The sequence below is a fragment of the Rhagoletis pomonella genome, unplaced genomic scaffold, assembly GCF_013731165.1.
Source record: "Rhagoletis pomonella isolate Grant_MI unplaced genomic scaffold, Rhpom_1.0 Rhpom_scaffold_01290, whole genome shotgun sequence".
NCBI classification, from domain to species: Eukaryota; Metazoa; Arthropoda; class Insecta; order Diptera; family Tephritidae; genus Rhagoletis; species Rhagoletis pomonella.
Genome location: NW_023459844.1, coordinates 3,086 through 20,626, shown reverse-complemented (window position 1 = coordinate 20,626; position 17,541 = coordinate 3,086). Strand labels below are relative to the sequence as shown.

At 33.1% G+C, this 17,541-nt stretch overlaps 1 protein-coding gene across 3 annotated transcripts in view; it reads left to right on the top strand.

The window, feature by feature from the left end:
• The window catches only part of LOC118752182 (solute carrier family 12 member 4-like), a 34,906-nt gene extending 17,572 nt beyond the window's left edge, over nt 1–17,334 (top strand). For 2 of the 3 annotated variants that reach the window (XM_036487037.1, XM_036487038.1), the window contains 19 exons: nt 1,837–1,970; nt 3,990–4,072; nt 5,604–5,706; nt 5,782–5,887; nt 5,960–6,089; nt 6,161–6,279; nt 6,344–6,426; nt 6,525–6,660; nt 6,727–6,883; nt 6,956–7,215; nt 8,259–8,511; nt 10,271–10,633; nt 10,724–10,910; nt 12,565–12,780; nt 12,840–12,947; nt 15,672–15,770; nt 15,868–16,034; nt 16,921–17,060; nt 17,124–17,334. In XM_036487037.1, coding sequence (XP_036342930.1) covers nt 1,837–1,970; nt 3,990–4,072; nt 5,604–5,706; nt 5,782–5,887; nt 5,960–6,089; nt 6,161–6,279; nt 6,344–6,426; nt 6,525–6,660; nt 6,727–6,883; nt 6,956–7,215; nt 8,259–8,511; nt 10,271–10,633; nt 10,724–10,910; nt 12,565–12,780; nt 12,840–12,947; nt 15,672–15,770; nt 15,868–16,034; nt 16,921–17,060; nt 17,124–17,215 — 2,936 coding nt within the window. In that variant the 3' untranslated portion in view covers nt 17,216–17,334. Of the gene's footprint in view, nt 1–1,836; nt 1,971–3,989; nt 4,073–5,603; nt 5,707–5,781; nt 5,888–5,959; nt 6,090–6,160; nt 6,280–6,343; nt 6,427–6,524; nt 6,661–6,726; nt 6,884–6,955; nt 7,216–8,258; nt 8,512–10,270; nt 10,634–10,723; nt 10,911–12,564; nt 12,781–12,839; nt 12,948–13,069; nt 13,124–15,671; nt 15,771–15,867; nt 16,035–16,920; nt 17,061–17,123 lie in introns of all 3 variants that reach the window. The other variant, XM_036487039.1, reaches the window with a different exon arrangement.
• The last annotated feature ends 207 nt before the right edge of the window (nt 17,335–17,541 follow it).

Below are 17,541 nucleotides of genomic sequence, written 5' to 3'. Positions count from 1 at the left end.
AGCACAAATTCTACTTTCAGTGCAGCTAACTTGAAAAAAAAAAACTTCAGCTCAATGCCGCCCCTAAATTTTGCCGCCTTAGGCACCTGCCTATGTTGCCTTTACGCTAAATCCGCCACTGCCTAAAACGCTTAAAGTGGATACTTTGAACTTGAGCGAATTTATTGCGAATCGTCAACTTAGTTGTTTAATAGTTATTTTCTCAATAACGATCGGAACACCTAAAAACTTACTCATACCAGATTCAAAACTGCATGGAAAGATCTATTTAAGAGTAGCAATTTCATCACTGAGGTAAGAGCATTCGAAAATTGGTGTAGCCGTGTAATTAAGCTCTGTTTAGTGCCAAATCAATTAATATGTTTATCTCCAGGAGATTCTCAATAATAATACCCAATTATTATTATAGAAACTGCAAATCTTAAGTAAATAAAGAAAATAGTTAAATAAACAATTGGGTATGTTTTTTGGAAGTCTTCTGAAGAGAACCAGAGTTTTCCAATCGAAATATATTGATTTTCAATTATTCTATACCATTTCTACGAAAAGTTGTTTTTCTCTTATAAAATACATCAACAACTTTGAGCACTTTCAGCGACCTCTAAATATTTTTTTATTTCAAAATATTTTTTTTTCGATATAGAACAATCCTAGGAGGTGAGAGCATAAAAATTGGAGCTTTACTTATTTTGGACCACTCTAATGTACACTGAGCAAAGAAGTGTATTGACTCGCGACGTTTTCAAGCAAATAGGTCATTTTAATTTACGTATTGAGAAAACTCAGGCAAAACGTTAGTTTTTAAGATTATATACAAAGTAACAGTAAATTATCCAGATTCCGGAATATTTAACGACCTTAAGGCTCAAAGTTCTTGAAAAAATTAATATCGATCACACAGAATTAACGAATATTTTCTTCGGGAAACGCTTTACTAAAAATTTGGAATCTAAATATGTATTTTATAGCCCTTGGAACAGTGTCTTAAATTTTTATTTCATTGCTCGGAGCAGTTTATCTGCAAACACGGTTTCTTGAAAATTAGTTTGTTCAAGGCTCTCAAAATCTTAATCCTAAAACGCTTAAAGTGGATACTTTGAACTTTAGCGAATTTATTGCGAATCTCTGACTGACGGCAGTATTGTGGATTAAGGGAGCCAAGAGCTCGTTTTTACTATTGGGTGGTTCACAAGGTGTCGTACGTGTCGTATTGTCGTATGTTGTAAAGTTTTTAACGGCTAAATAAAAGTTTAGAGGAATTGAAACCACCACCAAGTATTTTCTAACGGTGTGAAATTTTATAATAAAACTTGTATGTTAGCTTGCGAATTCCTTAAATATAGTTTTAGCCGTTTAAAGTTTATGACATACAACAGTACGTCGGTATATAACACCTTGTGAACTCCCTATATATCTTTAATTATTACTTTTATTTATTTTTAATGTAATTGTTGTTGTGGAAAAAAGGTAACTCTAAAAAGCTAACTTGACTTATTTAATAGTATGAAATAAAAAAATGTAATTGATGAAAATTGGAAATATGTTCATACCCAGCAGTTTTCGACCTTTTGTTTACTTATTTTTAAGCACTTACAATTTAGATGTAAAATATTTATGTAACACCTAAAAGTTAAGTATGTAGTGGACGATCGCAAAATCTAAATAGCTCGCATGTAGGTATATCTTCGTGAAAAAAAATAATCTAGGTTGTTTAGATGCGACAAATATTATTTTACACGCTTATGTGTAGAAAACACTCTCGCATAAAAAAGTTTATGTACATACATACATACATATGTAAGTTTATATTGTGACAATAATTTATATTCTTCAAAGGTACGCTGATTGGAGTTTTCCTGCCATGCATTCAGAATATATTTGGTGTAATCCTATTTATTCGTCTTACATGGGTAGTTGGTACCGCTGGCGCGGTATGCGGATTTCTCATAGTATTAACTTGCTGTTGTGTGGTAAGTGCTCATTTAAGAATTTAACAGTAGTTATTTATTCCGCTGGTATTTTTTAAACATTGTTGCTCATTTCATGTACATACTCGATAGTACATATTTACTTGTATATATTCCGCCGAAATCCCTAGTTAAATTTTCATTTCTCAATGCTGGCTCTACTTGTATTGAGAAGAAAATCTATTGAGGTTAAGCCTGCAGGTTCTCGGTTTTATAAGCACTTTGGAATTCGCAATATGAAATGAAAAGTTTACTGTATATTTACATACATACATATTCATGTCGGAAATTTCGTTGTGAACTACTAAAAGAGCTAACTTTTTTAACTGGTTTCAAAATTATAGCGTCTGACAGCATTGTTACCCGGGACCCTGAAATCTTTCAAACAGTAGCATGCTCGTCTGCACGCCTAAAATGTACAGTTTGAATAAAATTTCTTACAATGATTCCAACTATTTTGATTTCAAATCCGAGCGAATTTATTTGAAAATTCCTTTTTCTATTTAAAACTTTCAAACGCTATTATGGAAACATGGACTCTGTTTGAAAAAATCATGTTACTTCTTTCTGAGTGTACTTTTAGTATAGCCGAATTGGTATCGTTATTAGTAATTTGACGATATTTAGCAGGGCGGTAAATTTTGTTTTATGACTGCGAGGATAGTGGCAACAGCCAGAGAAAAATTTCGTTTGGAGCTAAAACGGTCGAAAAAACGAGATAAAAAGAGCTAAATATTACTAATAGTAGCTAAAATGAACAGCTACATATTTTTGTTAAGGTTGAATATTTATTGACGTAAGATTGTTTTCACACCTTCGGCAATTTTAATAAAAACAACAAATTTTATAAGTTTTAGTGCTAAAAAATCTGTTAAAACCAAAATTAGGTGCATACTTATATTTCGAATTCGTTGCTATGGCACTTAAACAGTGAACTAAAAACACTTTACAAACTGTTAGAGTCTGTAGTTTCAGACATTTGAATTGAGTAATTTTTCGCAACATTTTTCTGGAAAGTTTTACTTCCAGCTCTCCTTAAACGTAAAATTAATAACGTATAACAAAATCCGCGCTATCAGAAAAAGGATTTTCTTCTAATTAATTTTTAAATTCTTTAAGCTAGATCCAAGAGCTTATGGTGTATATACTGCATCTCGAAATTTTCCATTTTATCAACGCTTAATTTTTGACGTATATATACCAAATACAAATAAAACTTTCTGAAGCTAAAAAGTGCTAGATAAATTTGAAAAGAACTAAAAAGAGTGCTAGGAGCTAAAACCCAATTTTTGGAGCTAAATTGAAAAAGTCTAAATCTAGCTCCAAAAGTACCAAAATGGCAACACTGGATAGTCGCCAGGAATGTAAAACTTGACTCAGGGCGTTTGTGGGTTCATTGCCATCTTCAGACAAGGTTTTTTGAAACATACGGGAATATTCATTTTAAGCCATCCACCAAACTTTGGCCATGGAAATCAAACCCCAAGAGATGTTACTTAATACGAGTCTGGACTAGTCAGAAATAGTCAGAATCAGTCAGATTCTCTGACTATTGAGAGGACAAAAAAGAAAGTAAATACGGTTCTCTCTCTGTCAGAAGTTACCAGTTTTAGTTCGAGAATTTTTTGCTGGTAAATTCTGGTAAATGTGTCAAACGATCAGCTGTAGTGTGTTTGGCAACCAAATTGTAAACAAAAGAAAAGTGCATTCTGATAATTCATGTTGAAAAGTATTTAATTACTTGTTTAAGTGGATTCTAATGAATTTGAAAGTATTTATGGTTATTTACATGTGTGAGCTGAGTGTGTTTACATACAAAATAAGCAAAAAGTTACAACCAAAAATTTGGAGGTTATGTTGAAGTTGACAGAAGTTACCGTTTTTTACTAGAAAGCGATCCCGTACTTTTCAATGTTACTCTCTCGCTCTGAGCGAATTTTTATTTTTTGACAGTTTTACTAGTTTTAGTCCGAAGAATACGGGATTGAACCTTATATTTGTATGTGCATTGTCTTCCAACAGACCATGTTAACAGCAATCTCGATGTCAGCAATCGCAACAAATGGAGTAGTGCCCGCAGGAGGAAGTTATTTTATGATTTCGAGGTATGTATACATGTTTAAAACATACTTCGCCTAAATATACTACCTATGTACATACATGCATACCATATACATGTATGTCCAACGTACATAAAGGTGTTCTTACACGATATATATTTGCATCTCTAAATGTGAGTTTTACAATACATATGTAATTGCGTATGTCTGTCAAATTCACAGTCTTTATTTAACTATTTAAAAATACGTTCTTTGAAAACGAAATAAACCAAACTCAGATGATTCTACCTGTGTATCAGATGAAAATAGAAACATTTATATTTCGTATGTACGTGCATCTGCTTTATACAGAAACAAATCTAATTTGCCTTTACACGATATGTTGACATTTCCATATGTAAAAAGTGGCATGCACACATGCAAATACATATCGTGTAAGAACACCTTATTTTTGGGCTTTTCTAATATTAAAAAAAAAAAAACGTCTTTGGTGGCAAGCAATAGATTTTGGCTTAATGCTCCCTGGTAATGTAATACATTGAAAATGTTATTTCACAGAAAAAGGCAAGAATGTTTATAGTTTTTCTAATTTCTCTATTTTCAATTTGCTGCTAGCTGAACCTTCTTTTTGTACAGATATAAAAAATATTTTTGATTGGCTAGTCAGTACATTTATTCCAAAATTAACTCTTTTGGTTTTACTAATCGGGCATTTGCCAATCTGGCTGTCCTATGAGGCTCACTCGGATTTCACAAGCACATTAAGCACAGAAGGTTTAATTTAGAAAGAAAATGGTAACATAAGGCTGCGTTTCTTTATACATTCCGGATAATCCAATTTCATAGCCGAAATAAACAGAATGCGTTTAAAATATACGTTAACATACCATCAGGAATGTTCTAAAGAATAAGTAAACAAAAAAGTTTATTCCAAACGTTTAGAATGAATAAAGAAATGCAGCCAAAATGAATAAATATTTGGCGCTTACACTCTTGCTAAGCCCGAGGTTCTCCTCCAATTATTTTATAAGAAGCTTTTTCAAGGCAGAAATATGTACACTTGGTGGTTTTCCATTGTCTGCCAAGTGGCGTCCGCTGTTAGAAAAAGCCTTTTCTTTTCAGGTTCTATGGAGTGGTAGTACGCAGCTCTAACCACTCGGCTACAGCGGTAAAACATCGTACTTTATATTAGTATTTCGCAATTTTATACACAAAGCATATCGTTTGTCACCACTGCCAAAGTTTTGTATAGCTTTCCCTCATTTATTTAACCCAAGTGCAAGTCAGTTTAAACCAAAAGCAATTTTTCTCGAAATAAGAAGCGAAGGTTCGGCATTTGACAATTTGGTAAATTCCGCATGCAGCTTCAATGAACTTTTTGAAAAGTTTCAAGGATAATCATACCACGAAGCATTTTTAATCTGAACAACGCCAAGATCTACAAAATTTTGTTTTTTTGCCTTTGGTCAAATTCGATTTGTGTTGAAATTAATTTAATTTGCGTTTAGCCAAAGTTATTTGTGCTTGGGTTAAATAAATATGCGAATGCTTCATTATGAATTTATTATCCTATTAGATCGCTAGGACCAGAATTTGGAGGAGCGGTGGGAATGTTGTTTTATACAGGAACGACACTGGCTGCTGCTATGTACATTGTGGGCGCTGTGGAGATTGTATTGGTAATTAATACTTATTTTTGTTTTGGCAAATGCTTTTTTTAATCCCAAAAATAAACAAGTAATCTAATTTCACAGACATACATGGCTCCATGGGCCTCAATATTTGGCGATTTCACCAAAGATGCGGATGCAATGTATAATAACTTTAGAGTATACGGCACATTGCTCCTATTGATTATGGGTGAATATAGAATCTATTTGTGTACTATTACAAAAAAAAATAATGCTAGTAACTCCAAATTTGTGTGACTAGGATTAATCGTGTTTTTGGGTGTAAAGTTCGTAAATAAATTTGCCGCAGTCGCCTTGGCGTGTGTAATATTCTCTATAATTGCTGTTTACGTTGGAATATTCGACAATATTAATGGGAGTGAAAACCTTTAGTAAGGCCCTAATACACTTCAATTAAATAGGAAGCATACGATTTCAATGGCTTGTTTTTCTTTCTTTTCAGCATGTGCGTTCTTGGAAAGCGTTTGCTCAAAGACATTCCCATTGATAATTGTACTAAAAGTGATACGTTCTTGTCGGACATGTTTTGTGATGAAAACGGATGCGATGAATATTATAAAAGTGCGTTAAACTCTTAAACTTTTGGCGCTGTCTATGAATATTATCTACATTTTTTATATCTCAGATAATAACGTTACAAAAGTAAAAGGTATCAAGGGTCTTGCCAGTGGAGTATTCTATGAGAATATTTTACCATCGTTTTTAGAAGTAAGTTTAGTTTATTAATGCCAACAATCGAATTATTATTGGTAAATACATCAAAAGCCGATAAGATTATAAATATTTTATTTATTTATTTTTTTTAGAAAGGCCAATTAATTGCTTATGGGAAAAATACGGTGGATATTGAAAATTTGGCGCCATCTACATATAATCAAGTCGTAGCTGATATTACAACGTCTTTCACATTGCTAATAGGAATATTCTTCCCGTCAGTAACAGGTAAAAATCTGATGCAAGTGTGCAGATTAATACTCTGTAACTAATTATAACTGCATATATACATAGGAATAATGGCGGGATCAAATAGGTCTGGTGATTTAGCTGACGCTCAAAAAAGTATTCCGATTGGAACAATTTGTGCAATTCTAACAACGAGCACCGTGTATTTATCTAGTGTTTTGTTATTTGCGGGAACAGTCGATAATCTGCTCTTACGTGACAAGTGTGTAGTAAAAAAGTTTTTCAACTAAACTATATATATATATATATTTATTGATAAACCGTTTATTTGAAGATTTGGCCAATCCATCGGTGGAAAGCTAGTAGTGGCAAACATTGCATGGCCAAACCAATGGGTTATACTTGTTGGCTCATTTTTATCAACACTTGGTGCTGGGCTACAAAGCTTGACTGGTGCACCACGCTTGCTGCAGGCCATAGCAAAAGACGAAATTATTCCATTTTTATCCCCATTTGCGGTATCTTCGAAACGTGGTGAACCTACAAGAGCTTTACTTCTCACGATTGTTATATGCCAGGGCGGAATTCTATTGGGTACGTATTATGTAGTAGGTAATCCATGGTAAATACTTGGGCATGTAAATGGTATATGAGCAAATCCCATCGCGAAATTGTGTATAAATGAAAACTTAAAAAAGATATACTAAACAATTAAAAATAACCACTCACGCTCATACATATACCCGTATTCGCGTATATAACGTATACGCCCGTAGCACCATACGAAGTCATCTAACGAGTTTACTCGCACGCCTTAACGTAAAAGTCATATTATTTAAAATATATTAAATATTTGCGTTTAAGATTTTAACACAGCATTTCTTATGCATATATATGTATATTTATCTTTTCGTGTATATGACAATTTTAGATTGAATTTCGAGTGCACCAATAAAAATTATAAAAATGGAATTTTAGTTTCTCAAATCATAGTCATCTTTTACGCAATGTAATATTTTTCATTTGGTGAGATACTAGTCTTATAACACTAGATTCGTTCGTTTTGGAAAGAAGAACACTTTCTTCCTTTAATTTTAACATTTTGAAGTAACTTAACTTATTAAAATTGGAAAAACAAAATCGTTAAATTTCAAAACAATGAAAAAAATTACTTATTTTTCGCTACTTTTTCGCATAAATAAACGTTTTAAGAGTAAAATTGTTCAAATACTTGGTATATTTTTTATTGTACTTTTTTCTGGAACCTCACTGATTGAAATAAATGCAAGCTGAATGCTTTAGCCGAGAGAAGGGAGTGAGACTAAAAAAAAAAAAAAACTTAAGGGATTTGCTCATATGCATACAGTGAGAAATTGAATATGAAAATGAGTCAAAAGCAAGTGAATTTCATTTGGCTATTCTCGTTTTTGAAAACACTTAAACTTACCGGGAACTCGTTTCAGAAAAAAATTAATAAATATAAGGGAGAAAGTGCAGATCGCATGTCCGATTTGAAGTAAATGAAATTTATGAACAAGTGCATGCATGCAAACAAATGCTTTTGCATGAATAATGTACATACGTGTGATTAATCGTATAATAAATATTTTAAATCCCTAAACTATTTCTTCTACTAGGCAATGTTGATCTGTTGGCACCCTTATTATCCATGTTCTTCCTCATGTGTTATGGATTCGTGAATCTTGCATGTGCTGTACAGACACTGTTGAGAACACCTAACTGGAGGCCACGATTTAAGTTCTATCATTGGGGATTGTCTTTAGTTGGATTAACTTTGTGTATATCAATAATGTTTATGACTTCATGGTACTTTGCTTTAATTGCGATGGGAATGGCCATTGTGATTTACAAATATATCGAATATCGTGGGTAAGTTTTAGCATATACATAAATATATAACTATGCAAATACATACCCTGTATACATACGTATTAGGGTGATTGCCTCGGTTTTTGCAAATCAGTTTCCACCGGTTTGTTTGCATATCTATAGGCGGGGTTTTTAAAATCTTGATCTATATATCGAATAAACTATTTTTTCCACTTCATACAATTCTTGACCTCTCAATTAAAGCTTTGATGGAGCGATCTACACTCTTACTATAAATCTACAGCACTCGGCTACGGCAGCAAAAGCACTACTCAAATTCGAAGAAAGTCAGAAAATATTCAATAAAGTATTAAAAATGGTTAAACTAAGAAAAAAAGCGTGAATTTTTAGCGCAAATAGTCTTACTTTTGATCTAAAGTAAAAGTTCGAACTTATTTTTCTGTTTTCTAAATAAAAGCTATATTTAATGTTACAAGTTTTATTGTAATTTTTGGTCATGAATTCATACCAACATAAACGCTTTCACTGTATGAAAACTGTGTAAAATAAACCCGGTTTATCCGGTTTTTTCTTAATTTTAAAATAGTGAACCATTTTTATATCCGAGCGCACTTGTGCACAAGGGTATTATAACTTTGTTCACATAACGGTTGTTTGTAACAGGCAAAACGAATCGAGATAGATATAGACAAATGTACACATAAATGATCAGAATGAAAAGAGAAATCGATTAAGCGGTGACAGTCTGTCCGTTCGTTCGTCTGTCCGTCCATCTGTGCACACGATAACTTGGTTAAAAAAAAGTATTGAAAAATGAGCAAAATCGGACAATAACCACGCCTACCCCCCATATAACGGTAGTTTTCAGAAATACGAAAACTGCCATGTTTTCGTAACTACTCAAGCCTATTCACTCAAAATTGATATTTACAATAATATTTAGATGAAAAATAAGAATACTATATATTTTTGGAAAATGGGCGTAACCACGCCCACTTACGATTACATGTGTATATCTTGGTAACCACTAATTTCTCCCAAACTTGGCCCAGTTATTGGCCTTGGAACATCATACCAAATGGCTGGAAATTTTTAAAATCGAACAATAACCACGCCCACATCCCATATAACGGTAATTTAGAGAAATACGAAATCTTCGATAAATCAGTAAATACAAAAGCTAATTCATTCAAAATTTATGCTTGCAATAATTCTTTACCAAGACATACGTTTATGATAAAATTTTGGAAAATGGGCGTGACACCGCCCACTTATGATCACACATATATATCTAGGTAACCGTTCTACCAATTTGTACCAAACGGTACGGTTATTGTGCTTGAGAAATAAAAGCAAAACGTTGAAAATCATTGAAATCGGACTAAAATAACGGCCGCTTTTCATATAACGGTAAATTTCAGAAATGCTCGAAACTTTAATATTTCGAAATGTAAGGACGCTAATTTACTCAAAATTCATACACCCCGGCTTACCATGTAGCGGTAGCTTTCGGAAAGGTGAAAAACATATATTTAATACTTGCGCCGGGTATTTAATGTTCGGCTCCGCCCGACCTTAGACTTTCTTACCTGTTTCGATTCAAGTGGTTGAAAGGTAATAATATCTAAATCCCGTGATCCCGGGATTGTGACAACGCCATGCCGAAAATCCCGGGATCGGAAAAAGCCGAAAAATTAACATCCCTAATGTACACATATTATGCACATACTATATACTTACATATATACATATATCATGATGTGACAAATTCCATCACTTTGATTTTCGGTGTCTCTAGGGCTGAAAAAGAGTGGGGAGATGGAATCAGAGGAATGGCGTTGACTGCTGCTAGATACTCACTTTTACGCTTGGAAGAGGGTCCCCCACATACCAAAAATTGGCGTCCACAAATATTAGTCCTATCAAAGTTTAACGACAACTTCATGCCAAAATATAGGAAAATATTTTCGTTTGCCACTCAACTTAAAGCCGGAAAGGGTTTAACAATATGCGTATCCGTTATTCAAGGCGATCATCATAAAATTTTGAACAGAGCGGTTGACGCTAAGGCATCATTGAGAAAATTAATGGACGACGAGAAAGTTAAAGGCTTCTGTGATGTATTGGTATCTCGAGATATAGGCGAAGGATTAAGTTCAGTGTAAGTTTATCTAAAAGTGTAGACTATGTGTACATCCATACATACATATGAAAATATAAAGAAACTTTTAATATGATGACATATTTTTAGAATTCAGACCATAGGCCTCGGAGGTATGAAACCAAATACTGTTATAATTGGTTGGCCCTACAGTTGGCGACAAGAAGGCAAACAAAGCTGGAAAACTTTTATACAAACCGTTCGAACAGTAGCTGCATGCCATATGGCACTTTTGGTTCCAAAGGGTATCAACTTTTTCCCTGAATCTAACCACAAAGTAAGTGTTTTTATTATTACCCAGTAGTCAAATGTACCAGTTGTAAAAAACCTCACAACTAGTGTGAACCGCATGCCCAACTAGTAAGCCAACTATCTTTTTTCCATGTAATTAACTGGTATTTTTAACATGCGGATGTCCTGCGAGATGGCAATTGTCAGATTTCGGTCAGAAATACACCAGTCTCATACTAGTTCAAAATAGACAAAAAAATACTGGACCGAAACCACCACTTGGGGACTCAAAAAATAAAGGCTGAGTTTCTTTATACATTCCGGATAATACCATTTCACAGCCGGAATAAACAGAATACGTTTGAAATATACGTTAATATATCATCAGGAACGTTCTAAAGAATAAGTAAACAAAAAAGTTTATTCCAAACATTCAGAATGAATAAAGAAATGCAGCCAAAATGAATTCATGAATATACAATAGAAACTTTTGGTTAAGTAAATTTTAAAATACATACTACAAATTTTTATTTAGCAGTCTTAGGGCCCGTTTTTCAGTGCCAGTTTAAACCTAGATTCAGTAATAATAATAAATAGTAATATATTGGCGCTAACACATAGGTTAGTGTTTGGCCGAGCTTCTTCTCCGATTTTGTGATGTGCGCCTTGATGTTGTCACACAAAGCGAAGGGACCTACAGTTTTACGCCGACTTCGAACGGCGACCGCTGTCAAAAAAAAAAAACCTTTTTTCTATATATTTTTCGCGATGTTGCTTTGACCAGGGCTTGAACCCAGGTGCTGCTGAGTGGAAGCGCGCACTGCTTACCACTACACCACAGCGGCCGAGATTAAGTTACCTGAATTTAAGTTGAACAGATGGTTGTCATTTGATTGGCTAATCTTAGTTTAAACCTGCCAAAACGGGCGTTTAAACTTAGTTTAATCCACGGCCCTGCACTGAAAAACTGACAATAGTGCGCCCAATTCAGACTCAAATTCTCAAAACATATTTCAGAGTGATAAAACAAAAAACCTAAAAATTTTTTCTTGAAGGAAATTTTTAGTTGTAACTTTCTTGAAAGAAAACTTACTTTTAGCGTATCTAATATTTTAAGCATTTTATATCTGTGCCTTTTACTAAAAAAAATCGGTGCTGTTTTACATTGACATTTAAGAGCTTAATGCTTTTTTAATATAAAAAAAATATGTTTCCTTAATAACAACATTTATCGGCATTTTTAGAACAATGTTGTTTGTTCCTTCATTAAAATTATATCGCTAGCTTAGTGTGAAAAGTTGCTAAATCCACTTTTATGAAAACTCATATTTTAATATAGGAAGCAAAGAGTATTAAAGATGCATCGTTTCGAAAAGGATTAAGGCACTTGTTTTATTTTTTCTCGTTCATATTCAATGAAAGGAAAATTTGCTATACGAAACTTTTTAATAAAGATCGAATCCTTCTTATTCCTATGAAGTTTTGCTTTGCTTTAAACGCGTAAAATGTTGTATTCATTTATATTGTTGATTTGCAAAATACCTGGAAAAAATATCTATAAGAATTTTTTTCCTCTACTATAAAATTAAAAAAATGGCCTTAGCAACATTCACTCTAAGCTAGCGATATACATACATATCTACATACATATGTATATGCATGCATATATTATCAATATTGTTATTTTTTACTTCTAATAGATCGGTGGCAATATTGACATTTGGTGGATAGTACATGATGGAGGTCTCCTAATGCTATTGCCTTTCCTGCTGAAACAGCATCGTACTTGGAGAAATTGCAAATTAAGAATTTTCACTGTAGCTCAAATGGAAGACAATTCAATTCAGATGAAAAAAGACTTGAAAACTTTTCTGTACCATTTACGAATTGAGGCGGATGTAGAAGTGGTGGAGATGGTAATTTTACAAATTCAAGTATTGGAATTACATTCTAACAAAATTTTCTTTTCTTATAGATGAATAGCGATATATCCGCCTATACATACGAGAGGACATTGATGATGGAACAGCGAAACCAAATGTTAAGAGAGCTTCGTTTAAATAAGAAAGAAAACTCTAAAATAGTAAGTATGTCATTTTGGAATAATGAAACAGATGTGCATACATATGTAACTGAACGTGCTTATCTTAAAAACTTTCTAAAATTTTTGAATACATTTCACGTATTGTCTGTTTTTGGAAAAAGGTACAGACTCTAGTGGATTTTAAGGAAACCACCGGGGATGATAAGTTACCTTTGGTAAAGGCTAAGAGCAAAAATTAAATTATTTCGAATTTCATGTGTTATTTTTCTCCATCACCTTCATACATCATTCTTAAATACAAAGATAATTGTGCTTTCAAATATGCGAATATATGTACATATGGGTCATTCCATACAATATTTACACCTCAATATTCATGTAGATGTTTAATACAACTATTGCGCAGAACGCAACACTCTTCTTCTCTTTTTAATTTAAAAGTAGTAAAAAAACTTCGGCAATTTGCCGATTTTTTGTATGGTCGTCAATTCTTTTTGAATGTTGTCAGGCTGATAGTTAGGAACGGTAAACTCGATTTGCGGCGCTCAGGGGGTTTGGAGAAAAGAGGGGTAGCCGGTCCTTTCCAACTCAGTGGAGCAGTAATTTTAAGGCCTAAACTAAACTTGGTTAAAACCAGGGCTTCGGAGCAAAGGATTTTTACATCGCTCCTATCTAGCTCCGCCTCGATATTTGATTTCGCTCCGAGCTCCGCTCGCGCTCCCAATATTTTTTTATTTATTCATTTAATTACTTATCGAGTCCTAACCGAGATATTTTTAAATTTTATTTTTATTGCAGATATGCATATACATATTCTAAAAGCATTTTTGTATCCAAAGAAAAAAAAAATAAAATTTGATAACGTTTTTTTCGTGGTTAGGTCTCGATATACAAATGCATGTCCTTTAATGGTTTGGCATATATATATATATATATATATATGATCCCAATATATTTTGTCTTGTAAATAAAATGAAAGATATTAAACCAGTCAGCAAAAAACCCGAAAATAAATCCGAAAAAGAAAAAAAAGTGGATAAAATGCGGATTTTCGAATACTTTGACGATCGGTTTTTCCACTTAAGTGTGCGGCAGAAACGTATGTACAGACAATAACCGGAAACGGTTTTGAAATGGATACGTTTTTCGCTATTTTTCTGAAATTTTTCTTATTGAATTTTTCATTCAATACGCTTGTATTCTGCACTTCATAGATGCTTCCTCATGGTTCGAAAAAAAAATTAAATAAGGCAGCGCCTGAGGGCTATTAAACAAATAAAATACAATTATTGCTTTCAAATAACATCATCATTTTCGGTTGGTAAGTCATTGTTTTTTCATCGTCGTTTAAGTTGACGTGGCAATTATCTCTAACTGCTGGGCATTATGCAAAATAGAATGAAAATTTATTTAACACGGTTGTTTTTAGTAGCAAAAAAAAAAAATTAAGTTAATTTAATTTTCTTTAAAGAGTTTAGGAGCAAATGAATTTTTTTAACTCTTCCCTCCAGCTCCGCTCCAGCGTACGTTATATAATCGAGAATTTATTTTTCTCCATCTCACCTCTTTTAAAAAGAGGTTAAAGTTCCACTTTTTGGTCGAAAATTCCTTGTTATGGTATAATTATGGCAACTCAACGTAACTTACGGCTCTCACTTAAAAAATTCTGTTAAATGGATGTTGCTTATAATTGAACAGCCAAAACGTAACATAACTTAATTCCACGTCGAAATCTGTTTCATTTTGATTCTCTAAGCCAGCGGTCGGCATTCTAACACATTCAAACGATTCAAAATTGAGACTATTTTCGTTAAATGCACTGCTCAGCTGCCGCTCTTAGTATACGTGTGAAACACACATGTGCTCAGTGAGCTAGGGCCTGCCGACCACTGCTCCAAGCTCTACGTTCCGTTAAGTTAAGTTAAGTTGTCATAATCAGGCTTTTAGCGTTTGTGCAGAACTTTTTAACCCTCCAACGACCGCAGAGTCAAACTCGACCCGTTAAGTTAACGGACTCAAGCGTTCTAAAAATAATTGCCAGCTTAACTTTAATTTAGATCATCGAAAACAAAAATTATGTTTGAAGCCGATTTATGTATGTACATACATATGTACATATAAATTTGTGTCTAGCCTCACAGTAGTGAAAATCAATTGACCAGCATACAAAAAATTTGAAGATTTTCCTAGTTTGATTGTGCTATTTATTACAATTTCAAAAGAACCGTCATTTCATAAACACCCAAATTAAATACATAATTAGCGACTTACTCTATATGAGTATTTTCAAATTGAAACAAAAACAAGTAAAAAAATCTCGAAATCAAATCCTTTGTCATCACATGTTGGCAACTGAAGTCTCCTGTTTATTTTTAATACATTTTATTTCCAAACTTATTCGATTGAATATAATGAATATTCCTTTATTAAAATCGATAACTAATATAATTACGACGAACCGAAGAAAATATGTCACATGTACATATGTTAAAAGTTAGTTGCAGGCAGGCTTTTAAAAAGTATTCATTACTTCATCTTTGTTTTGGCATTTTACTATTAAATTTAAATTTTTACCCCATCACGCTAAACAAATTTCTCTTGGGATTAACGCCCAACTAAAGCTAATGATTTCAAAAAATTTGCGTAGTTTCGGTTCTTCCAATAATTAGTTTACATATGGCGTGAAGGGTACAAAACATTTGGCATAGCCAAATGTAATATCTCACAAAAACTGAAGAATATTTAAGACAAACTGATTTACAGGTTCAAACGATTGTTGATCATCATCATGATGTTACAAAGACTTCTTCAAAAGTTCGATTTGCAGATCCAACAATCAATGTAGAAGAGAAGCATGAGAACGTAAGTAATCAACAATTGAAGCTTTATGCACTTGATGTGTTTAATAACGTCTACTATAAAGGCAAGTACGAGTATAATGTACATTCACATTTTTCAGGAAGCCGATGGCGACGAAAAGGCTAGGGCAAAAGAAGCTGAAATCGACTCGCTGGACACAAAATTAGAAAATGGATCGACATTAAATTCTGTAGAAAAGGGACAAAGTGAAGATGAAAAACCTGAGAAAACTATCTCTGGAGGAAATCGAAATACGACTTTAAAACCGTACGTTCGAAATAGCGACTGCACGTTTACATCAGGGGAATTCGCTCTTCGGTGTATTCGTTGTATGTTGTGTAATTGTAACTGCATGATTTGTTGTTGCTAGCGGTACAACAAATACACATGCAACAACAACCACACGCTCGACCAGTTACAGGTACGCAGGATACAGCGAATACACAGAAGCGCGAATTCCACTATTGGTTTTTTGAATATTTACATTTGAAGTATGTAATTTGAGAATGGATGTACATGTGAACGTCGTTTTAAAATATATGTATACTTACAGGGATTCAAACAACCGTTCACATGCTGATTTTTTAATATTCACAATGTTTTTCAAGTTAAAATTTTTCTTTTTTTTCTATAAAAATATTGTTCATGCCATAACCAAAATATAAATCAAAATTTAAAATTATAGAATTTGGAAATATTAAACCAAATTTCATTTTTTTTATTTTTTGTTAAGTTAAAAAAAAAACGCAAGATACCGGCAACAAAAAAAAATATTAAAAATCCACCCGAACTCTAGCTGCCTGAAACTTGTACTTTATTATGCCTTAAAACTGGATACATGACAATTTTCTAAAAAGTCAGGTTAAAAAGCTCTAATTTTTTATGAAAGTTTTATGATTTTTTTTTTTGTCTATAGATCGCCTCTTTGATTTATATGGCTTTAGTTGTAGCATGAGCAATATATATTTTTTTTTTTAATAAAAAAACATTTTTAGCTTTAAAAACATCGTAAATATTAAAAAACTCACCATGAGAACAGTTGTTTGAGCCATTGTACGTACATATATTTGTATGTATGTAAATATTTACTCTGTTTTTGAATAATATAAACGTCATAAGATAACTTTTAATTCGTAATTTTACTTAATTACAGTGACGAAATCAATGTTCGTCGAATGCACACGGCAGTGAAGTTGAATGAAGTTATTGTAAATAAATCACAAGATGCCCAACTTGTTATAATGAATTTACCTGGGCCTCCGCGGGAATCTAAAATCGATCGTGAAAGCAATTGTAAGCTGTTTATTTACATTATGTGGACATCAAACGGGTTTACTTAACTATTTGCCTTTACAGATATGGAGTTTCTAGAGGTGTTAACTGAAGGTTTAGAAAAGGTGCTAATGGTCCGGGGAGGAGGTCGTGAAGTAATAACAATCTATTCTTAAGGATCTTAAGGCGATTAATGTTTTGGTAAATAAGGCAACTACCAATATCAATCAATTTTTAGCGTAAATTTTTGTATCTAAATACAAAAAAAACGAAATAAATTCTTTGTTACAACAAATACATATTTTCTTAGAGATGTGTATGCAAATTATTCCCTTGGTGCATCAATGCTGATCATAAGCAAGAATGATAGAATACAAGATTGCGCATTCCTGCAGGTGATGACGTCACGTTCGCAACGAAAGAGGAGACGGAGGAGACAAAAAAAGGCGGCGGCCGCCATTTGTAAACAAATCGTAGTTGTGTTGTTTATCCACTTTTTGAA